We start from the raw sequence: 23,763 nt of genomic DNA on the forward strand, positions 1-23,763 counted from the left end.
TACAGGAAAGAATTTCCTCCTTATATCCAACCTAAACTTCCCCTGTTTAAGTTTGAACCCGTTACCCCTTGTCCTGTCACTACAGTCCCTAATGAAGAGTCCCTCTCCAGCATCCCTATAGACCCCCTATATATACATATATATATGTGTGTGTGTGTGTGTGTGTGTCTAAAAGTATAAAAAGAGTAGGTGGCCACGTGAGAGCAAGAGTGAATGTGTGTGTGGTGGATCATAAGCATTTAAAGAGGTGGTAATGATGATAAGACTATTTATTGTAGCCATATATATTACAGTATTACCATGTGGACACACACGTGTGTGCGTGATGCACTACATACACATTTTACCCAGGCACTTTACATATTATAGTGTAGGTATTAAAAAAAGGGTGTCTGCAGCTGTACAGGGTACATACACCTCTGCATAGAAAGAGACTGTGCAAGGGTGTGTGTATGCGTATGTAATATATAATTAAAATAATAGTCTAATATATGTGTATGTAATATACAACAGTATGTAATAACCTGATTATGTATTATATAAAGATGAACAATAGATTGCCATGACACATAATGTATAAAAAAATGGCATATATAAAAAAATGCTACATGTTTGTTATAGATTATGTATGTTATTTCCTGTGAGGGTGGTGAGGCACTGGAATGGGCTGCCCAGGGAAGCTGTGAATGCTCCATCCCTGGCGGTGTTCAAGGCCAGGCTGGGCAGAGCCTTGGGTGCCATGGGTTAGTGTGAGGTGTCCCTGCCCATGGCAGGGGGTTGGAACTGGATGATCTGAAGCTCCTTTCCAACCTAAACCATTCTATGATTATACTTACATATAAAAACGGAAGAGTGCCTGAGACTGTATGTGCATATAGAGTATAAATCCCTGTGTATATAGGTGTGTAAAATAAACATAATATACATCTGTATGTCTAAACATTATTTTCAAAAGCGGGGGGGGTGTGAGAGAGGTTATTACATAGTTTTATTTATACGTATATCTATTTGCTAGTACCTATGTAAGAATAGTGCCTGTGAGAGTGTGGATGTGTATAGTTATAAAAAAATACATATTACCTATTATATGCCATGTCATCTGCTGTATATGTTATATAGATGTATAAAAAGGGTGTCTGGGACTGTATAAATACATAGAATATAGAAAATGGTAAGTGCATGAATGTAAGTATATATAATATGAGTGTATCCATAAATCTGTAGTGTACATCAAGGTGGGGCTGTGTTTGTGTCTGTGCCAGAAACTACTGTCAAGTGTCTCTCTGTACCCACAAGTCTCTCTACACTGTCTGTATGAATGAATAGCTGCCAGCAAGAGCCTTAGAGCATGTACTAATTATACCATGGGTGTGTGTGTGTGTGCATGTCTGTGACAGTGCGCCTCTGAGCATGCCTGTGTGCCCGCATCCCCTGCCCCAGCACCCACATTTCCTTCCTCCTGTGCTGCCAAAACTCCTTTTTGCTTCGGCCCCGCCACTGCCCTTCCCCTCAGACACTGCCTGCGTGCTCCTCTCCTCCTCTCCCCTTGTGAAAAGTGACTTTCATTCATCCTTTCTTCAGACAAAACCTGCTGGAATTAACAAAGCGAGCACAGACGCAGCACACTTGCAGCTGGCGCCAGCCTGCGGCACATCAAGTGACAGCAGCCACCCAAAAACAGTGTCAGGAAGAGGGAGCACTTGTGTGTGCATCACTTCAAAAGCCAGCGTCTTCAGTCGCTTGCTACCTTCAAGCACTGCTTACCTTGCAGGAAGCAGTGGCTGAGCCAGAACCTGGACAAGAGCTCTCCCAGCCAAAGGCATGGCCTCAGCACAAGAAAAGAGGCATCAGGGAAGGCAGCACCAGCTAAAGCCTTTGCCAAGAGACAGCACTAAACACACACACCGTTTTATTCATTGTTTAATATATAAAACCCCATCATTCAGCCTTGCAGCACAGCTTCGTGTCAGCCCTTCAGAGCCAAGCTCAGGCCCCCAGGTCCCCCCACGCCACAGTTCACACACACACATACACGCACAAGCACACAAGCATCAGCTTAACAAAGCTCGCTCTTTGGAAATAAACCAAGAACAGATCAAATGTGTTTTCCTTTCCTCTTAAAGCTGTGGGTATTGGTGGAGATGTTGAGCTGAACAGAAACCGTGGATTAACAAGGACCAGGGTCTCAGCCTAAGGAACTGTCTCCCAACACCCCCTCCTCTTCCTTTTGTCTGCATTTCTACTGTTAAGAGATAATCTTTGCACTCACTGAACTGCGCGTGGAGAACAGTGCATGTGCCTAAAACGACCTAGAAGCAGCAACTGTATTCAGGGAAAAAAAACCAACATAGACTGATACGCTGTTCCAGCTCTGTCCCACCTCTCCCCGGGCTGGTTTTGATGTTATTTAGAAGGAATATCCATGTCACACCAGCCAGAATTTTCTAAAAACTAATTTTACTTGGCACAGGACAGTACTACAGCACGGGGCTCCCTGGGTTCAGGGACGTGGACATGGACGTCCTTTAGAAATAAGGTGACAGAAGAGGCACAAAGACTGTTCTGTGTGACAGGGACCGGTGCTCACCACCGCTGCTGAGCTCCATGAGACCCCATGGCCCACAGGAAACAGTAAGTCGCTTTCCCGTCTTTCTTTCCACAGGCAAAGATCTCTCTCACTCTACACCCAGTGCACACTGAGTATTTACACACTCTCACACTGCTGACAAAGAACTCTTGGCAAAAAACCTCATTAGACTCAATGTGAATCGACGACAGGAACGGGGACCGGGCAGTCTCCTCATAGGTTATCGTAGTCATCATCATCTTCATGCTTCCTTTTCAAGGGGTTCGATTCATTAGATGCATTCTGTGATGACACCATATTTGTAGTAATAAGAATGTTCTTTGGTCCAATTAATGAAGGATTAATGAGAACATTCTGAACTGTCGGAGTAGTTGGGGTGGCTGTGAAAACAGAAACGAAGCCATTCAATTAGCAGCTTGAAAAAGGTGACAGTGGATTTCCCCACACTGAAACAGAACTTGCAAGCTGACGAAGCAGCGCGTTACTACAACACTAGGGGCTGCAAAAGTAGAGAAGATGGGAAAATGCTAGCAAGAAGAATGCTCAAAAAGAAGAATGCTCAAAAAGAAGAGCAAAAAGCACTGCTGGTCTCTGCTTGTGCCTTACCTGACTTGACTGCAGCCTGGGAAGAGGGGATCTGCACGGTGAACCTCTGCCCCGTCAGTGACACCGGAGTGCCCACTTTGGTTGAGACAGACACTGCTTGTGCTGAAGGTGTACCTGCAGTTCAAACAACGTGGTCAAGAGATCCTTTTAAAGAGAAAAGACCTATACTTGCACATGTGAATTTGCCTTCGAAGCAGAAGCTGTTACTTCCAAAGCAGCGGAACATGCCAATACTGGCTCAACAGGAGTTAGGTTTTCAGGCAGATCTGTGCATTTACTCAAGTCTTAGGAAATTTTAGGCTACAAACACACACCAATACGTAAGTGCATGTGCTCAGCCGTAAGTTTTGTGAGCCTTTTAAAAATGGAGTTTATTGAGTGCTATTTGTGTTGTGCTTACAATGAGGAGAAAAACCCTCAAACTTCAGTAAGCTTCTTGAATAATCTCTTCCCATATCAAAGTTACCACAAGTACAGGAATGAAAGTGCCAAATGTCAGTAATGCAAGCACACACCAAAGAGGATGGTAATCTTTTTGCAATTAAGTGTGCTTTCCTGGTGCTCTCGAGCAATACAAAGCTCAGGTGGCCCCAACATTCCCTCAGGGGTTGAGACTTCATTTAAGTTACTTCTGACGACTTTTTGCCTTCATGAAATCAACCCGGCAAACCCCAGCTGAGGTGTTTCTTACCTAAAGTAGGAGTGCTGGGCCTGCTGCTCACAGCACCAACACTCAGGCGAGGGACTGTTATTCTGCCTGCAGAGGAAGAGACCTGTTGAGAGAGAACATTCAGTTCAGCATCCAATTAGAAATCAACAGCTCTCAAGGTGGAAAGAAGAAATGAATCTTCCTACAAAACCCCCGAGTGCCCATTTCACAGCAACAACACACAAGCTGTAGGTCAATGCAAGAGGTTCTCAAGCCCTGCATGGTGCAAACGTCACTGGCGTGAGCAGGAGAGCTCCTGGGTGTGATGTGACACCACAGGATCAGCACACAGCTCAGTCAGGTTTGTTTCTGCCAGAAAAAAGCAGTTAGAACAATTATTACTCCATTCTACACCCAGGCATGTCCCAAGTCAACACCTGGAGCCTTAAGGTCCACTTTTAAAACTCCTTCTTTAAACAGGGGGAAATAAATCTGAAATCCTACACACCAAGACCTTCAGGGTTTTGCAGCCAGCCATGTAAATCTTTTCCCTCTAAAACAAAAACAGCTGAGGTGTAAGTACAAAATACCCTTTAATATCTATCCTAAAGCTTTACATTTCCCTTTTACGATCTGATATGCAACTTGACAATTTTGCTCTAATGCTAAAAAATTCACAGGTGCATTTGATAACCCACTTTGCCTTTGAAATTAACCAGCAGTCACAACACCTGCAAATTCATAGAGCCAAAGACCACTGCTCCCAAGTGAAACACACTTCTGACATGCACAGGCTGGAGCTTGCCCACCCCTATCCCTCAGCAATGCCGAAAGCTTTAACTCCAACAGCGTTCCTGACAGTGTGCATCCTTCCCCACGCACAGACCTCACCTTCTTCTGTAAGGACTTCAGCCGGTAGTTGGGAGCAGTCAAGCAGTATCTGTCAGGTGGGAGCCTGGGTCCAGAATAAGGCTTTATCAGTGGCAGCGGCGTCTGGTTTTTCTGCCTTGCAATATCTAACAGGAACTGCAGAGACATGGTCACATTCCCCCCTGGAGCCCTTGACCGGGTTCAGTTGTCATCGATGCAGCTCTACTTACGTCTCGCGGAGGTGGAGATGTGAAGGACTGGTCTGTTCGGCACTGGATCGCCAACCTCACGTCGTCCGCGTCAACGCTGGATTTCTTTGCGTGGCTCGAATAGATTTTTGCATCTTCCAGTATGGTTGTAACATACCCTTCGGAAAACAGCCCCTCTCCTTACGGTAGGCTCAAAGGAAAGAAAACTGCCCCGTCCCCATCCCACTCCGCTGTCACCAAAACCACTTCCTGACACCACCACTGAACCTGGAATCCTCCAAGGCTTCCCACAGCCTCCTCCTAGAGGGAATAAACTCCCCAGGGAAGTGTTAAGATTTGGCCGGACAAGGCGCACGGACATTCAGGTTAGGGCATACAAAGGTTCTGGTATTCAGGCTTTGCCCGCAAAGCTCGGACCGGATGCCCCTGGGGCCCATTCCAACCTTCCGTGCCCCTGTGATTCCTCCGGCAAGGACCCCCCCAGCAAACACGGCTGAGGGCAGCACCCCCCTCCTCCGCCGACCCCAAGCACTTCCCCTCCCAGGACCAGGCCCCGAGGCCGCCGCCGTCCCTTACTGTAGGCGAACTCCAGCATCTGGTTGATGACGCGCGGCTCGTACTCCGTGATGCCCATGTCCTTCAGGATCTGCGCCATCACCTGCGGGGCGGGGAGGCACCGCTCAGCCCGGCACTGACCCGACCCGACCCGACCCGACCCGGTCCCGGCGCGCCCGCGGTACCTGCGCGTCTTTGGGCGCGCTCTTGGGGGACGCCATCTTCGCCGGCTCCATCTCTTCCGTTAGCCCGGGGGAGACGGCGCTTCCGGTCACGTGACCGGGGCGCTGCGAGCGCGACTACGGGGGCCGAGAGGGCGGCGGGGCGGGGTTACCATGGCGACGGGGCGGGGTTACCATGGCGACGGGGCGGGGTTACCATGGCGACTGGGCCTGGCCGCAGCCGAGGCCGGGAGGAGCCGCTTCACGCCCGCAGGGATCGGTGGATAACGCCATGTACTGAGTGGAAGCGAGGCACCCGGGCACGGACAGACCGAGCCTGATGGGCTCGGGGCTGCCTCCGCCCCCATTGCTGCAGAGCAGCCTAATGCCACCCGTTTGTCCGGCGATGGAGCAGAAGGAGGTGTTACTTCACCGCTCTGATGGTCGCTTCTTCAATGGTCACCATGCCCAGGATTAAAGAAAAGCAGGCTTCTCTCTAGGCTTGCTCTTACGGCAGTGAAGGATCCCCACACACATCCCGTGCAAGTCTCACAATAAATTTCTCTCTCTGAGGTGAAAAAAAAAAGCAACAACAAACAAGTTTGGGGGTGATTTTGTCAAATCGGGGTCAGCAGCACAGAAGCTGCAGTGGTGTTGTCCTTAGCCTGGCGGTCCAAACGAAGCAAGGTCCAGATACAACGGAGCAGCGGAGCCAACCTCCTTGGAGAGCACAAAGGAGCAAAGAGCTGCTCGCTGCTGACCCCTCCGATTCATGCCTCCGGTGCACCGCGACACATCCCAGCGCGTCCCAGCTGCACCAGGCAGGATGTGTAACGCATGGGAGCCCTGAGCTAACCCCCCCTTGATGCAGATGTGACATCCACATCTGGACGTGTGCGCGCTGAGATGGCAGCGGGACCCCAGCACCGTGGGGCAGCCGGTGGTGGGGCAGCCGGGCGGGGGCCCTGTGGCTGCAGCGGCAGGAGGAGGAGCTGGGAAGCCGGTGCTCAGCACGGGCCAGCGCTGGAGGTGCCGGCGGCCAGGATGCTTGTGCTGGGGCTGCTGGGCCCTGGCAGCACCGCAGTCCAAGTCATTTGACTTTCATGAGTCAGAGCACGTTACACAAAAACATCCTGTGAGGACGAATCCCAGACGCTGACCTTAGCCAACAAACAAACCCCACTTCTTTCCCCTTGTTTGAGGGAAGGGGGGGGTGGGAGGGAAGCTCTGTGAGCAGGGTGGAACTTGGCACCACCAGCACCTGCCGTCACTGCCGTGTGTTCCCGATGCAGTAAAACCCACTTTGTTCTGCTGGAGGGATCTGGGTTTACCCCAAAAGCAGGCAAAGACCCTTGTGCTTCCCCCCCCCCCCCATCTCCTGTCTGTGCTGTGCCCGTGCTCCCCTCCAGCCCTGCTGCCCAGGGCTGACTTCCACACTGAGAGCGTGACCAAAAGCGCTTCTGCCTGGAGATCAGCGGCAAGGAGAGGCAGAGAACCCGCTTCCACCGGGGGATATTTGTCCCTAAGGCCACCGCTGCCTTTGGCACAGGCAGCTGAGCTGGGGGGCGTCTGCCTGGCCATGGAAACATCCCCCCCCGCCCGCCCCAGGCAGCCCTCTGGGGCAGGGCTGTGCTGTGAGTGCCTGCGCTCAGCGCGCTGCAGGCACCATGCGCTGGCTGAGCGAGCAGCCGTCACCCTTCCTTCATCTTTGCTCAGACACTGGGGCTCCTTTCAGCGGTGGAAAACAGGAAACTAGGTCACGGCGCGGCCAGGCCAAGCGCTGACTTCTCCATCCGCCACCGCTGAAGCGGGGCCGTTCATCAAAGACAACTGCCTCCCAGCTGGCAGCGGTGCGCTCGGCCGAACAGGGACAACAGCCACACGCACCGCTCACCCGGGCGAGCTCTGCTCAGGGTGCAGCGGTTAAATCCCCAGCGCAGAGCCAAGCAGTGGGAATTCCTTCTGGGATGGGTTTTGTTGAGGCGTTCAAGGTGCAGCAGTGAAGCCTCCGCGCACAGACTGCTTCTCCTTGTTTAGGTGTTCACGTGCGTAAATCTCTTACAAAACCCCACAGCCGGCTCTTCTGCCTCTTGGGAACGGCAGCAGAAACCTCCCTAAACATTTGAACCAGGGATCTGTCGACACAACGCAGTGACTGTGTTCAGCACTGACCTTTCAAGCCCAAATCCTGCTCTGTTTGGCTCGAGAAAATGCTGGCTTTTGAATAGTTCTTCAGACAGGAAAAACTGCAAAGAGCAGTGCTCTGAGGAGGTTTATTTTGCACCGGGTACCCCGCTCGCTTCTGCCAGCACCACAGTTCCTGAGTTATGGAGGCATTTCCAAGGACTGTGGCTGGATCCATCCTGCTGTTGAGCCGAGCGGTGCACGCAGCCCAGTGTCCCTGCTCTCCCCACTGTGTGCAGTTAACCTCCAGCTTCCCAGTGCCTCCCCTTGCTTTCCCCTCTCACTGGCCCTCCTTCTCTCTCCTGCCCCATCCGGCGCTTTCCAGCTCATCATCTCTGACCCGTTCTGAAGTTGGAAGTAAATCCGAGCTGAGCGTCAGACTGGCTCGTTTTGAAGACTGATGTTCAAATAAAGGCTCTCCCCTCCTATCTCAATAACGTCGTTCAAGCCCTGCCAGGAGAAATTTCTTACTCGGCAGTATATGCCGAGGAGGAACTCAAGTGGGAAAGGCCCCAGGTAAACACAGAGCGATGGAAAATGATGCACCTGGCCCAAATGGGCTAATTAAATGTCTGCTATCAAAGAACTCTTCTACCCTACTCGGTGACTGCAGGCACTTTCTGCAGGGTAAGGAGAAAACCAGCGTGGGGGTGCGTGTTCAGTGCGGCATCATTAGTGGTGTGTAGGTGGAGGGTGGAAGGTGGATGACTCCACGTGAGAAGCATGGAAACGGCTGCAAAAAGTCAAGTGGCCCCAGCTGGATCCCTCAGATGTGCCAGGGACCTCCCAGCACAGCAGCACCGGGGCACTGGTGACAGGAAAGCCATCCTGCAGGTGAAAGCATCAGTTTCTGCCAGGCACGATGCCCAGCTCCTCAGTGCTTGGGGACACTCTTCTCAGCCTAAAGATTTCCACTCACAGTACTCAGAAGTGCTGCAATGAGTGGCTCCAAGGGGCTGTTCCAATCTAGCTCACATCAGGGCACTGCCTCTCCTTGCAGCTCCTCCGCTACTGATCCAGAGCCCTGGATCAGTATCACCTGGCTCTATGCACTTGGTGGGATTCACAGGACTTGAAAGGGAATGCTGAAAATGGCCCCTTTTCAAACACAGTGGAGCTAAGGATAAATACCAGCATGGTATTTAAACTAGTTTATAATGGCCAATACAGTTTTTAAAAGATTGACTGGCAAATACTGCGTGTGTGAATCTAATATTCCTTGTATCTATTATTTTTATTCTGTATTCTGGTGCCTGTGACTATAATTTCCATCATCCAGTTTTCCTTGGGAGTCTGGGAACTCTGGAAACTTCCAGAAGAGGAAAACAGTGAACATGTATCTACCCAGCATGGTGCTGTCAGACACTGATTTCCCTTGGCCTGGTGTGATGGATACAAAACACACAGGAATGCAAGGATTTGAAATTAATGGATTTACACCTAATTTGGGTCCCTGGCTACACAGTATTCAGGCTGGGGATCTTACTGCATGGTGGGGCTTTTGGGTGTTTGGAGATCACATTCTTCATTGTGTGTGTCGTCGTCCCCCCCCATTTCTGACCCTTAAATATCCAATTTAAAGAAACTGGGAAATGCTGTAACTTCCATGCAGAGCAGGTACCTCCCTGTTGTGGCAAGGAAAGAGCTTAAAACAATTGCCCCTGCAAAATTCCTCAAGCTTAGTGACCTGTTTGTGCTTGCTCAATCCATCTCAGCAGGGAGGCGGCAGCACCCCCACTTGGAGATGCCATCAGTAGGATGTACCACCTCTATCTGCTGTCTGTTCCTGCATGCTCTGTTTTCCCATCCTCTTCCTCAGTGCTTCTGGGCCAGCTGGCTCCCCTTTTCTGCCCCTGCATCACCTAAAGGGGTCCTCCCCTTCTAACAGCCATTGTGGGATGTCAGGGCTGACTCAGATTCTCAGGCCAAGTGGGCAGCAGGCATTAACTGAAGTGCAGGCTGGATTTGATTCCGTTCTCTCTGCTGGACCGCACGGGTGGAGAGAGCCCTCTTTTAATCACAACCAATTAATTTTGTCCTTGTTGCTTGACATTAGCACAAAAGCCACTGGGCAAGGCAGGAGGTCTCATCCTTGCTGGGTTAAACTTTACAAGCTCCTGTCTCAATGCTTAGATAGTTTGAATAGGGACAACATAGGGATGACTGGAGTGTGCTCTTTTCCTCTTCAGCTGTTGCAGTCTTGGCCTTTGTGCTGGGTTGGCTCAGTTTCCATATTGGCTAAATCCTCTTCAGCCAGAGTGAAGTCACCCCGAGTGACCTCACACAGTACTTCAGCCTCATCGCGTGCTTCTACATCGGGGCTTCCACCATGTCATACAAATACAGGAAAGTGATGAGCAAAATCCTGCACCACAAGTGAACTTGATGCTGCTGACCGGGAGGGAGAAGGTTTCTCTTGAAGGTACGGAACTCGATTCTTTCACGTCAATGTTCAGCAGTGACTTCAACTCTCACAACCCAAGTGAGAACAGCTCACCAGCTCCCAGGCTGCCCCTATGGCCTCCCAGCCTCACATGAAGGGATTCAAGAACCGGCACCGCGTGGCTGCAGGGCTCTTGGAAAGGATGAGGATGGTGCTGTGCTAAGGCTCCCACAAGTAACTTTTTGACTACGGGTTTAAGACCCTTAGTAACAACACTGAATGTGTTTCTTTACCTAAATGAGGTAGTACACAAATGACTGCTCCTGAGCAAGATCAAAACCCACAAAACCACACAACCACCCTGTAGTCAAATTTGAATACATTTGTATTATTTATTGGCTGTATTAAATATATTATCTATTTGATAGTTACAATTTAGTAATACAATGCATGGCAGCTTTAACATAAGTTTGAGATACCTCAAAATTACAATACAAGAAGACTGAAGATACCTAATACATGAACGCCACGAGGGTCTGTTGTTCTGGAATGGGAACGGCTGACGGGAAAGCTGTGTTGCGGTTGGCTTTCCCGCAAGAAACACGAGTGTTTTGTGGCAATAACAAAAGGACTTTGTTTCACCTTTTCACGGTCATGACTTGTTAGTATTTACTCTGCAATCCTAATTTACCTTTTAAAACGATCAGAACTATTATTGCCAAATAAACCTCTACAAACTTCGCTCTAAGAGTTAAAGAAATAACCCTTTGGCAACAGAGATTTGCTGAAGGCCGTCTTATTTGCTAAAAGTAGATTATGAAGAGAAATAAAGACAGATTGTAAACTCTTCTGCAAACTAGACTAATATCTGTATAAAACTCTTTCCAACACTGGAGGGAGAGATTTCTATGATATAATAAATGATTAACTTAAAGTTCTGCTACAAGTAGAACAATACATTCAAACATACATTTTCCAGGACTTTTAATCAAAATAAATAGAGTACAAAATGAAGAGTACATTTTGAAAAGATTAATTTCAGATTGCACCATAAATCTACTTTGAAGAGTATTAAGCGATACTATGTCATAATTTAGGTTTTCCACATCTGAAATACAACACAATGCCTCAAACTACAACGCAACATTATTCCTCAACTGCTATAGGAGAAAGACCCTTAAACTGATTAATTACTGGAAACACTTCGCCTGTAGCACTATCGCATCCAACACTCCACGTACAAGTGCATCGCTCTGATGGATATAAAGTGTAGCCACATCTTTGCAAAATACACTACATCTACCTTTCCATGGCACACTCCAAATGCTGCTGGGAAGACCCATTTTGAACCCCACTCGAAATCTGTTGAGTTCCAGCTTTCCGAACACCCAACATCAAGACGGCAGCTGTAGGTATTCATGAGCAGATTTGACAGCAGTCATTTGTAGTGCACAGTGTCCACAAAATACATATCCCCCAGACAACCAGGACGAGTTTCCGAAAAGCTCACGGCAGGCTGAACATTCCCATCTAGAAAACCATGGAATGTGAAGCTGCTACCCCTGGGATAGCAAGTCCTTTAAAACATCATAGAAATGTTATCTAAAAAGAGTTCTTTCAGGTACAATTTGATCATCCAGATTAAGTTAGAAGGGCATCCAAAAGCAGTTTGAACTTTTTATTTTTAGGTTAATAATAGTACAAAAACATTTGCTCAGTTTGAGCCAAATAGTGTTACATTTATCATAAATGCACTCTTTCTCCTTAAAGACAACACCTGTGCTTTTCTGAAACCACTGTAGAGATTTAATCAGAAGCACAGGAAATTACTCTTCTCTCAGGCACTGAGAGTGAAATGTGGATTGGGCCAAGAGCTGCTTCACCAACAGCAGAAAGCATTTCGTTCCGAAATGTACGATACAAAAGGGGCCTCTTCTGCAATGCTGCACCTGAAACGTACATCACGTCCTGCTAACCTTTTGTCTAGCAGTTGGATTAAAACTCTTAAAAATGCCGGCACCCTCTACGTGAACACTTGAAATGATTATTACAGAATCCAAAATATTAAAATAACTGTAAAGTAGTAATATCACTAAGTCAATATTCTGCTTTCCTTCTACGGTATATTAAATGTGGTATGCTCTAGTAATGATCTGCAATACAGAACTGCTCTAAGCTTAAGCATTTGTGCTGCTGTATCTCATGTATACCAAACTACGACAATACCCGATTAAACACTGCGGATCGACTGCCGCTGCTCTGGTTGTACTGGAAAAGGACTGGTTCTACCAATGCCACCTGCTCTCCCACTGGCCAGAGGGCCCCACTTTGAACTGGGGGAGAGGAAGAGAGTGTGCGCACACTGGTGTGTGCAGTAAGGCAGTTTGTTTTGCTGTTTTATCAACAGCTCACCCTGATTACAGAGGACCCAGGATTACCCTTTCTACAAGAAATCTGCGTTCAGTATTCGGAAAGGATCTGCCAACCCAGCCTCACTGTTAGCCAGCAGCAAAAGTGGAAACGCATATAACGATACATTTCCAGCTAGGATTTTAATTAGAACTAACCATAAATACCCGAAATAGCTTCTGTACAAAAGCTGAGTACTGCATAGGCTCTCGTCTACTTGATTACAAAGTACTGAATAACAACAGCGAATAAAATAGCAACCACTGCGAATCCGCAGAGAAGAACGATGGCGATGAAGCGCTCTTCACGTAATGTCTTCTTAGTCTCTGCCAACTCCGTCATCAGGTCAGCACCCTGTGGAACCAGCTCCTGTTTCTGAGATGAGAACACCGTACTGGGGCTGTAAGGTCCATACAGTTCTTGAGAGCCGGTAGAGTCTTGGGACTGGCGGCCGGCGCAGACTCTGATCCGATATTCACAGTTTGTCTGCAAGTTTGTGAGACGGAAGGAGGTCTCTGGTCCCTTGTACACCTGGTCAGAAGAAGAGGGAGAACTGCATTACACGGGTCCATCTCACAAACAATACCTTCTGTTCCACTTCACAGGCACATGCGGTGCTGGACACTGCTGGAAGTTGTTCTCTTCGAGACAGCTTGAATGTGAGAGTTGTTTCCTTGTGAACAATCCAAAGCTTCCTTGTGCCCAACACTGACACACCTGGATAGCGGTGCTCAGAAAAAAGGTGTTCTGCACAGGATTGTTCTCAGCTCTCCTGAGTGCTATCTATGACTGGCAGAGGCAGCAATGCCACAGATCTAAGAATCAAAAACACCAGGAGAACTGCTGGGAGTAGAGGATAACCTGGCGTTAGCCCACTTCTAGACCACCGGCCCTCCCAGGACCTCCCCTACCTGCCTTTGCAGCCACTTGCTTTTACACTGCAAAGAAAGGGTCAACACAGAAACGAACTCTGTGATCTTTAATGGGGGGCAACCTTCAATGCCACAAAGAGGTGGAACAGCAGGACCTGATGCTGAAAGCTGTTCGGACCCATCCTGAACTTAAGTGTCTCACCAAGAGGAACTGACCAACACATGAAACAAGCACCCTGACAGCAGGACTGTGAGATGAGTTCCCTGCTGAAATGAGAAGTATCCCTGCTGCCACCATTAACAAACAGAAATTCAACCTTGGAATACAGACATCTTCTTTTCCAATACTTTTTCAAAGTAAAGGAAGTTCATTCTGTGAAACGAAAGGTACCTGATCAAACTCTCTCCCAGCAGCGAGCTGAAGGATGTAAACAATGGAATCTCCTTTCATCGGCTGTAAAGGTTCCCATGTGATTTCATATGTGTTTTCTTCCAGCTGATTTGCTTTGGGTGCTAGAAAAAAAACAGTGATTTGTTGGTATTTCAGGAAGAGAAAACAATGGTCTCTGCAGATGTTCGAGTTTTTTCCAGCAGAAGAAAAGGTCTAAAATCACCAATTATCACCGTGACTCATTTTCACAGTTGATGTAGCAAAGAGCACTGGTTTCAGTACTGACAAGGAAATTTTCTTGCTCCAGCTTAAAGAACACTTTGCTTGTGTATATTTTCCATTGAAACTGTGTCAGTTCTAAGGCAAGTGCCTGGTAAAACGCCCCATGCCTGGCAGTATTCAAGGCCAGGCTGGATGGGCTTTGAGCAACCTGGTCTAATGGAAGGTGTCCTTGCCTGTAGCAGAGAGGTTGGAACTGGATGATCTTTAAGGTCCTTTCCAACCCAAACCATTCTGTGATTCTGTGAAATGTAAAAGCTTGAGGTTTTTCCAATATACTTGTTAACAATGCAGAGGGAACTGTCATTCAAATAATTTTAAGCACTTAAGATTTCATTCTTTTTCTTTGCTGTATTTCATGACAAGCTTAAAAAATGATCATTGTAACATCTGCAGGTTAAACCTGTCTGTCTTTTTGAGCTGCTGATATCTACCACTTGAACAGATAAGTAAGCACTTTCAGGTCACCAGAGAAATCAGCATGTATATGGCCTGGGTATGTCCAGAGCTGAAGTTCCATGTTATAAGCATGGCTGAGTCAACTAATTTTCCTGCAGGTAACTGTCATTCTGATCTTCAGAGTGATTTTCTCTAATAATAATCTTTAATGCTCACATTAGAAAGTGAAGATCGGGAGTTCTCATTTGCCTACATGCTGTTGTAACTTATATCAAATGATAGCCATCCCCAAAAAATGACTTTCCAATTGCGAAAGGGTAGAAGAAATCCTCACTGCTGGGGTGCAAGAGCCACAGCCCACACAGGGAGACAGCAAAGACAAAGCCCATGACAACTAATTTCTGTTCCCTGCCCCACAAAGGCCCTGGAAAGACACTGAGCTGGGAAGAGAGTCTGGTTGCAGCTCAATTTGCACTCAAACAGCTTGTGGAAGTTCCTAGTGCAGTGTAAGCTCACCTTTAAGAGATGCAGGTGGAGACTTAGTTGTAGTGAAAGCGTAAACTTCAGAAAACCCTCCCTCTCCAGCATCATTATATGCCTGGATTTTAAAATAGTACGTAGTGGATTCACTGAGTCGCTGTACCTTGTATGTATGACAAGGGCCATTATAAACAGTGACAAACCTGCAAGAAAAACACAATTAAAAAAAAAAATCAGCATTATTCTGTAATCAGATTTGTGACAACACATTCTGGGTGCCCAGGCTCACGATGAACATCAGGCACTGACCTCTGCTGCTGTCATCAACAGCTCACACTGTGCATTACATCAGCACTGCTCACCATTTGTACTGGTGGAAGTCTTAATTTTCAGTCACGAAGCAGTCACAGCCTTTCAAGACACTGAGCTACACAGGCTACCACTGGAGCTACGTGACCAAACTGTGCATTTGAATCAAGAGAATAACCCTTGGTATACTAGATAAATTAGAATCTCAAGTTAAAGAACAGCCGTCAAGCCCAGGTTCCTCATGCACAAACTGGACTTCATTGTAGAATCTCCAAAGAATAAAAAACCCTGGCAACACAGGAAGATGGTAAGATATTACTATTTAAACAGGAACTGTATTTGCTGTTCACAAGTAAATAACAGTGCAACAGCTATTAACAGCATTTCTGGTGGAAAGGTGGGATGCAGAAAGGCAAACTGAGGGGAAAACAGCCCAAATGACTTCCTAGCACAAAGAGAAAGGAGAATACTTAAAACGTCTTATAAACTTGATCTGAAGCTGTAAAGCAACAGGTGTGAAGCTCCGTTTATCTTACCTGCCAAACCTGTCCTCCATCTGCAAGTTGAATTGGGTAGGGTTGGTAATTAAAGCTCTGCTAGGACCTTCACCCCATTTCAGTTTAAGGCTCTGGTAGCTGAAGACCACACATTCCAGGTGAGGAGGGTCAGGAGGTAGTGGTTTTGTTTTGGCTTTAATGGAATGACTGAAAGGGCCAACTCCAAAGCTGTTTATGGCCTGTATTCTGATTCTAGAAACGTGAGAAAAGCAGCTATACGGTTAATTTACTGAGGTCCTGAAAAAAATGCCAGGTAATAAAGCCAGAGTTAGAATTTGTGAAGAATGTAACTTCAAACAATAACACAAGTAAAATGCAGGTAGAAAATAGCTGTACAAATAATCTACTTCCAAACAAGTCAACATTGTTTTCAGCATAATGAAGCTTCAGTGTTTCTCAGCATTGTTCAGATTTACTCTGTTCATCAAGCAAGCACCCAAGTCCTCCCTGTTAACCTGAGCTCTTTGCCTCCTACTGACACTGAAGAGCCACAACCTGACCTGAGCATGTAACACAGAAACAGCTAATTGGCTCTTACCCACATGCTCATCTTCTTCTGGTGAGCTCCCACTGTACACATTGCTTCAGAATTACGAATTCTAAACCCAGAAGATTTAGAAGAAAGCCTTGGCTTTGAGAAAGAATGTTCATTTTAATGCAGCAATCTTAACTCTTGCCACTAAACCACCACGCTCTGAGTCTGGATATGAGAACTCCCCTCCCCAAGTTGCAGAGTGAGTTAAGCAAACGGTCTAAAAGGCAAATGGTCTAAAAAGCAAATGAAAACTTGCTCTAAAAAATTAAAACACTGTCCTCGAAGCTGTTGACTGAAAACCCTACAAGCACAGTTTCTGAATAAAACAATCATTACCTGTACAGAGTGTCAGGCAGCAGGTTCTCAAGAACATGGCTTGTGTTTCTTCCCACAGTTACAAGCTGCTTCTCCCCATATTCTATATTATATCCAGTGATCTCCGACCCGTGACAACACGGTTCTTCCCAATGAATTGCAAGGCACGTTGATAAAGGAAGAGAAATTTCCATTTGATCTTCTTCAAGTAAGTGCAGCACTGACACTACTGCAGGCACCGATGCAGGGGTTGTCACCACACCGGTCTCGCCAAACAACCCTACTCCGGCAGCATTCACAGCCTGAAAGGGAGAGCGCCTGCTGGTTAGTGAGCCTACATTTTTCTAACAGATACGGTGTTTCCTTTTGCATGTGTTAACAGTAATTTGGAAGAGAATGGAAAATCTCCCAGATAAAATGTAAACACGGCAAAATGGCTGGTCATTGATGCAACACTAGATCTAAACCTCTTCTCTAGGCATGCGTAGTCAGGAGGGACTGAGAGAGAAGGGGAAGTGTTTTTACCAATTACCTTATATGCTGCATTAGTAGGTGACATGATTTTATTCACGTTAAGTTTTTCTTCAAACTGACTGTACTTGTTTGTTTGCTTAGCAACACGTAACAGAAGGCTTTTCATACCTGTACTCTGCAGTAATACGTGGTTGCAGGTGTGAGACCTTTTACTTCATAGCTCTGGCCAGGGCCAATGTAGAGGATGTGCATGGACCCTTCCACTTGTCCCCACTCCAGTCGGTATTCACTGATTTCTGCACCATTGCACGCAGGGCTCTGTGGGTTCAAGCAATAAATTTCCTTTCACCTACTGCATGTACACATGTTCACCTGGTAAGTGTGATCTCTGGTATGCTGAACAGAGACACTGGAAGAGAAGCTCTGGGGTTGACACCTGAGCTTCAACTAGAATTGTCAGTACAATTCTAAAAGCCAAATCTTAATTTGTGTATTACTAAGACTCTTTAACACCTACCTCCCATGAAACTACAGCACAAGTCGCACTTTTACAAGTTATCAGGGGTTTGCAACACTGATCAGGAGGTCCTGGAGCAGTACAGATCTCTGCTTTGTCAGAGTGAGGGCCAAACTGCAGGGAAATACAACTGCATGAATACAGCAACAGCAGTAGAGCAAAAACCAATGTGCAAGTGTAGGAGCTGGAGAAAACAAATTATTTTTAACTTAATAGGGAAATAAATAGAAGTGCTCAGTGTTCGGTTTCACAGCACTGTTTAAAACTCCTTTCAATTAGTTTACTCTATAAACTGGCCCTGTGCCTACAGGATATCTGTAATCCTCTCACTGCTACGGTTTTGTAACTCCTCCTTCCCCTGTAGTCAGGATCTGATTTCCAGAAGCAGCTGGGTACTGTTTCAGAAAGACTTTTATGCACCCAACATTTGTCCCAACCTCTTTTCAAACCTGGTATTATTTGAACACACCCCTCTCCACACAATGCTCTTCCCACACCACCAACCTGCAGAGCCAATGCTAATTGTAAAACAGGGCAATTTCTTAAGGCACAAACATGAAGTGGTTATTTGCAGCCAGAAGTGTAGGGCGTACACTGCAGTCAAAGAAATGACTAAAAGTAGTAAGAGAACATCTAGCTCTAACTTTGGACTAGTTACCTTTGGTTCCAACAGTAATCCAGTGAACAACAACAGAAACACAACACAGTGAATGTCCCCATAGCCAGGGACATTCAGTCCTTCCTTCAGCCCTCATTTATTCAATCTTCTTTCAATCTTACTTTTTATGCTGCAAGAAATTTTGCACCTTCAACAGAAGCTACAAAATATCATCAGGCCTGTAAGACAATAGTATCATTACTATCTCTTGTGTAAAATACCCATTTGAGTTTGTTAGCACAGTGGTTACCCCAACTTTGTTTGCTGCTCGGATCCAGAAGCAGTAGGTTCTCCCTGGAAGCAGATTGTTTACTACACATTCAGATGCTGGACCCTGATACACTTGTCTGTGTTCATCTCGTTCAGAGTTTGCCATCTCCACAATATATTCTGTAATGTCGGAACCTCCATCTACAGATGGTGGGCCTACAAAATAAAAAGATTTTTTTTTTCCCTATTAATTACAGAAAGCACTTTTAAATTGTTTCTGATCAGCCCTCTCAAGCTAAAAGCTGAGCCAGGTGAATTCTAGACCTTAGAGTAGAGGCTTGTATTGTGTATCTGAGCACAAACACTTCATGAAGCTTGCCTTCTTCCCCCCGGATACTGACAGATCAGTTTAAGACTGATCATGTTTCCTCCAAACCCCAGTATATCTTCATTAATTTTTGATTATCTCCTTTACCGAGACAGAAGTAAGACAAAGAGGGTTGGTTTTTAAATTGCTGAGCAGGTCTCAGTAATGAGAAAGTCAAAGTGTTCTCACTGGAAGACCTTTATGTCTGCTTAAGTCTCACCGTATTGTTGCACATAGATGCATCCCCCCCAAATCAGAGGTGGTTAGCGTGCTCTGGTGGTCTTAAAAAAGCCCAAAAGCCCCTAAAACCTCCACACAAGTAAGTACATGGATTACATTCATACGGTTTTATTTTAAACAACTCCCCCACCCCCTCCCTTCTAGATTTTTCATTGTGCCATGACTTTTAAAATCAGAACAGTATTTTGCTCACAACACTGGAGCTTACCCCACTGTAAAGTGATTTCCTTGGGCTTAGCTTTGCCTGCCAGGCATGGAGCGTGACAAGGTCCAGGAGGAACAGCTGACGTTGTGACAGTCGTAACATCAGAAGCCTGGCAGTAATGCACAGTGTTTTAGAGTGGAAACACAAAACATTTCACTACAACATGAAGAGAAATGGTTTGCAGAAGCAAATTAATTCTCTTTCTTCTCACCTGGCTTTCACCACCTTTACTGGCACAGTACACTCTCATTCTGTACAAGGTGCCAGGCTTGAGATGATCACACACGTGTTCTCGCTGGGAACCGCTGTATATGGTGTCCCATTTGGTCCCTGAGGAAAGATAGAAAATGCTTTCCACTACAAAACTTGTGCAAAAAAAAAACAAACCCCAAAACAACAAACGTGTGGAAATTCTCTCACTCAGCTACTAAGATAGTCAAATCTGAATGATCAGTTATGCAGAGAACATGTACAGGCCAATACACATGTGAAAATACAACAGCGACAGCCAGAGCAATGAATCAGCACACTGAATTGGCACGCAAGCTGAATTAGCACCTAAAGATGATTGCTTACCAACTGATGGTTCTGAGATTTCCAAAAAGTATTTAGAAATGTCTGATCCTCCATTATCTTTGGGTGGTTCTGAAAGAAATCACCACCTTACAATAAATTATAGAAGATTTAAAACCAATGCATTATCTCATCAGCTTTTTCAGAGAACATTCAGTCACTGCAGAATATATTCACATTGAGAACTCAATTCAAACAGAAGCAGATAACAGCATCCTTATATATTCACAATGCATTTTCCAGAACAATAAGGTTTTTCTATTATTAATTGTGATTATGCCAGGAAGAAGAGTAACTAGGAAAATACTGCCAGTTTCAGGTATTGTCTCATTTTTTTTAAGAGCACAGAGGTATTATTTATGCATCGCAGTAAATCCAGATGCCATTACACCTGAGGATGTTACGACAGCATTGACTGCTCCTTTAAATTGAATAAAGAAAAGCACTGCTTTTGTCCTATAGCCCCAAACCAAACCAAGCTGCAATGTTTTTGGTAATGCAAAGTGTTCTCCTGCAGTAATGCTATCTGCAGAGACAAATGATTACCCTGAGTTTGCCTCTCACTTTAAATCTGCTGACTGTACATAGGTAAGCAGCACTCAAAAGACAACATGTACAAAAGGTAACCTACCCCATGTAACCTTCACGCTGTGCGAATGGATCTTGCCCTTTACGGTGGGTTTACTCGGTGGACCTGGCTTGTCAGGGTTGGTGCTGTGTTCTACCACCTCACTGGGATTACTTTTTCCTTCGCTGTTGTAGGCGAACAGCTGTTTCAGGAATGATCAGAAAATATGATAAATGCTTTATTACATGACAAGTAATAGCCTGCTGATTTACAAAAGTATTCTATGAGAAATAACAAAGCCACCATCCAAGGAAAAGACAACAATTTAAAAGAAAAAATTAGCTAGTGCAAAAAATTTGATTTGTATTAGAATTTCAGCAAAACCTATTATAACAACCTATGATAATAATACCTATTATAAAGGAACTGCAGGTAGTTTTCTGCTGTCTCTACAAAAGTGTCTTAGCTGTATACTCCAGCTGCTAAACTCCAGAAAAGCACACAGCCATAATTAAATGAGAAATAAAATTTAGTACAAACCCTAAATTTATAGGATGTACTCCTCCTAAGATTTCTTAAAGTGCATGAGAGCTCATCTCCATTGTACTGTGGCTGGAAACCATAACCCTGAAAAGGAGGGAAAATAACAACACACAGAGTCACAAATTTTCCACAATAAAACAAGAACTAGATCAGGTCAATCACATTTCTATCTTTGTTTTGTAAGTACATGCAAATGGCTGCAGTTATTTTGCAGCATGTTATTAGAAAGTAAAAGAGCTTATTTAAGCACTACTGCATGTGAACCTTTTACACATACAACAAACCCCAGCACTTACAGAACCTTCCTCTTCCATGTCTAAACTGTAAGTGAGGGAGTCATCTGAAGACACCCCGCCAGGCGGGCTCCACCTCACCGACAGCCAGGTCACTCCTGCCTCAACGAGCACCGGGGCTGCTGGGGCTGGTGGGACAATCCCCGCTGTATAGTATGTCACTGTCTCGCTGAACCCACTGCAAAAATACAAAATAAAATGAAAATGTTAATAACAGCACACCAAATTGAGGAGAAAATAATTTATTTGCTACGTTGTGTTCATTACCTCATTCCAATATCATTTTTAGCAGCTAATCTGAGCGAGTACTTTGTGGAAGGAGAGAGTTTGGTAAGTTTATACTGCTTCAGGTGGCCATAGTAGCATTCTTTGAAGGGTCCATTCTTCCCCTTTAAAGAAGTGAGAACAACCCAAGTCAGTTTCTGCATGAGGACTGCATGCTGCCTGCTGAGGTCAACTTCTTCACTCTAAACTGTCCTAAACTTCATTTCACTAATAGTTAAAAATGAGTAAGCCTAAAAACATCCAAAGATCATGTCACGGTCGTACAGATTATGCTCCTCATAATCCTAAGCATTCTCCATAATAAACCCACATTTTGATTGAGATCTCTGTTGATTTTTTGGCATTGTAATTTGACAAAATGGTAATAAATAAAATCAGAACTGCGTTTTGCTTTCAGTTATCATGTAATGCATTTCAATAAGAACTTTGAAAGCTGAGTAATATTTGTGACAGCAACAAGCCAGATGCTCATCCATTTCAACAGAGCACAGGAATTAATGATGCTCTGACTGACAGGAATCAAATGAGGGATCTTTACACTGTCTTCCTAGAGGATCTGAATGGAATGTCTACTGGAGATGCTGCCACACTAGTAATTCGATTCAAGCTTTTTAATTGGTTTGTCCCTTTAAAACTGTCTGGACAGTTGCACTGAAAATAGCTGATGCACCTAAGCAAAAAGTATTTTTAAGTATAATTGGTCAACAGATGTCATTATGATTTTTTTTTTGGTACTAGAAAAGATCTTACCTCATCCCATTCTAAAAGAAAATTAGTTATTTTGGAACCATTGTCATTTGAAGACTATAAAAAAAAAAAGAAACAATGACAAACGTTAAAATCAAATGGTTGTACTTTTACAAATATTATTTCACATTAAAAAAACCCAAACCAAAACATTTCAACAATGTAACATAACATACTCCAATTGCCTTTTAAAACAAAACATTTAACATAGAGCTGAAAGGAATCTGCAGCAGGCCCAGAGAACAGCCCTCCTCTTCACACCCACTTGTGATAATCTGAAACTCTACTGGGGGCACAGGCACATCTATTCCACAAAGTAAGCTAGAAAGGACAAAAACTAGCTGCTATTTTAAGCAGTTTAATTCCTTGCTCCTGATGGCTTTCCAGGCTGCTATACTACTTCTATTAATTCTGATAGTTTATTAATTAATTTGATATTTAATATTAAACTCATGAATAGTTTTATGAATAACATGAATGAGATTCTTATAAATTTTTCCTTGTGTCCTTGCACTGTATGCTCACAAGCTGCCTGAGCAACGTAAGCATTCAGGCAAGCAACATTTGTGCTTGATACGACATATGAATTGGGAACTTCCTTCACTTTGTAAGTACAGGTTATACAAATGATTTAACTAGTTAAAGTCATTTACGTATAAGCCATTTTCCAATACAGTTATAAGAAAAACACAAAAAGACAAGAAAACAGTTGTCAACAAGTCTTCACAGGCACTGTATAGATCCAAAAGTCAGATTATTAAACTTCAATCCACAAGCAAGCCAAAGAATGTTACTCTGAATGGGTCAGAGTAACTGTAGAACTCTGAATTATAACATTAATTTGTACCTATTTATTGTCCAGGAACCCCAAGGAAAGAAATAAATGCTCTGTTCTTTCCTCTGCTACTGGTTCAGAAGAGAACTTTCCTACTGAATAGTGCATACTGGGAAAGACCTACCAACTGCATCACATTAGAGGCATGCAAGAAACTAAACACTGAAAGAAAGAGGAAGAAACATGGTTTGTTATCAGTCTTCACTGCACAACTTAAAAGCCAACACCTAAAGTACACACTAAATCATTGACCAAGCTAATTTAAACATACCATGGGTGACTACATCTGACTTCTTACCTTCCACTGCAAGCTCAGGCTGTTTTTGGTTCTGTTGATGAGCTTCGGTGCAGCTGGACAGTCTGGCTCACAACTTTCTGTAGTGAAACTCACTAATTCTGAAATGGATTCTTTTATGGAACTGCTGGTTGCTGAAACTCTGAACAAAGGACAATTAATTATGTTGCTGTTGCATCAGCACCTGACAGCTTAAGGAAAGA

At 45.1% G+C, this 23,763-nt stretch overlaps 2 protein-coding genes across 2 annotated transcripts in view; both read right to left on the bottom strand.

Annotated features, from left to right (window-relative positions):
* Positions 1–2,435: 2,435 nt before the first annotated feature.
* On the bottom strand, positions 2,436–5,797 carry TAF9B (TATA-box binding protein associated factor 9b). The gene is made up of 7 exons (XM_062639981.1): positions 5,662–5,797; positions 5,498–5,579; positions 4,943–5,079; positions 4,734–4,868; positions 3,885–3,966; positions 3,194–3,307; positions 2,436–2,967 (listed from the first exon to the last, which is right to left on the bottom strand). Exons 1-7 carry the CDS (start codon positions 5,710–5,712, stop codon positions 2,801–2,803), a joined length of 768 nt encoding a protein of 255 aa, XP_062495965.1. The 5' UTR covers positions 5,713–5,797; the 3' UTR covers positions 2,436–2,800.
* Positions 5,798–10,571: 4,774 nt separating this feature from the next.
* The window catches only part of LOC134174781 (fibronectin type-III domain-containing protein 3a-like), a 46,166-nt gene continuing 32,974 nt past the window's right edge, over positions 10,572–23,763 (bottom strand). The window contains exons 11-27 of the mRNA XM_062640024.1: positions 23,564–23,702; positions 22,434–22,487; positions 21,666–21,787; positions 21,402–21,576; positions 21,103–21,189; positions 20,626–20,764; positions 19,998–20,066; positions 19,633–19,751; positions 19,425–19,530; positions 18,650–18,825; positions 17,742–17,855; positions 17,393–17,542; positions 16,772–17,052; positions 15,880–16,092; positions 15,071–15,237; positions 13,877–13,998; positions 10,572–13,144 (exon numbers count right to left, since the gene is read on the bottom strand). Of these exons, the coding sequence (XP_062496008.1) occupies positions 12,827–13,144; positions 13,877–13,998; positions 15,071–15,237; positions 15,880–16,092; positions 16,772–17,052; positions 17,393–17,542; positions 17,742–17,855; positions 18,650–18,825; positions 19,425–19,530; positions 19,633–19,751; positions 19,998–20,066; positions 20,626–20,764; positions 21,103–21,189; positions 21,402–21,576; positions 21,666–21,787; positions 22,434–22,487; positions 23,564–23,702 (2,551 nt within the window). The 3' untranslated portion in view covers positions 10,572–12,826. The remainder of the gene's footprint in view (positions 13,145–13,876; positions 13,999–15,070; positions 15,238–15,879; positions 16,093–16,771; positions 17,053–17,392; positions 17,543–17,741; positions 17,856–18,649; positions 18,826–19,424; positions 19,531–19,632; positions 19,752–19,997; positions 20,067–20,625; positions 20,765–21,102; positions 21,190–21,401; positions 21,577–21,665; positions 21,788–22,433; positions 22,488–23,563; positions 23,703–23,763) is intronic.

The sequence above is a fragment of the Pezoporus occidentalis genome, unplaced genomic scaffold, assembly GCF_034315485.1.
Source record: "Pezoporus occidentalis ecotype Australia unplaced genomic scaffold, CSIRO_AGI_Poc_V1 ctg63, whole genome shotgun sequence".
In the NCBI taxonomy this organism is placed as follows: domain Eukaryota; kingdom Metazoa; phylum Chordata; class Aves; order Psittaciformes; family Psittacidae; genus Pezoporus; species Pezoporus occidentalis.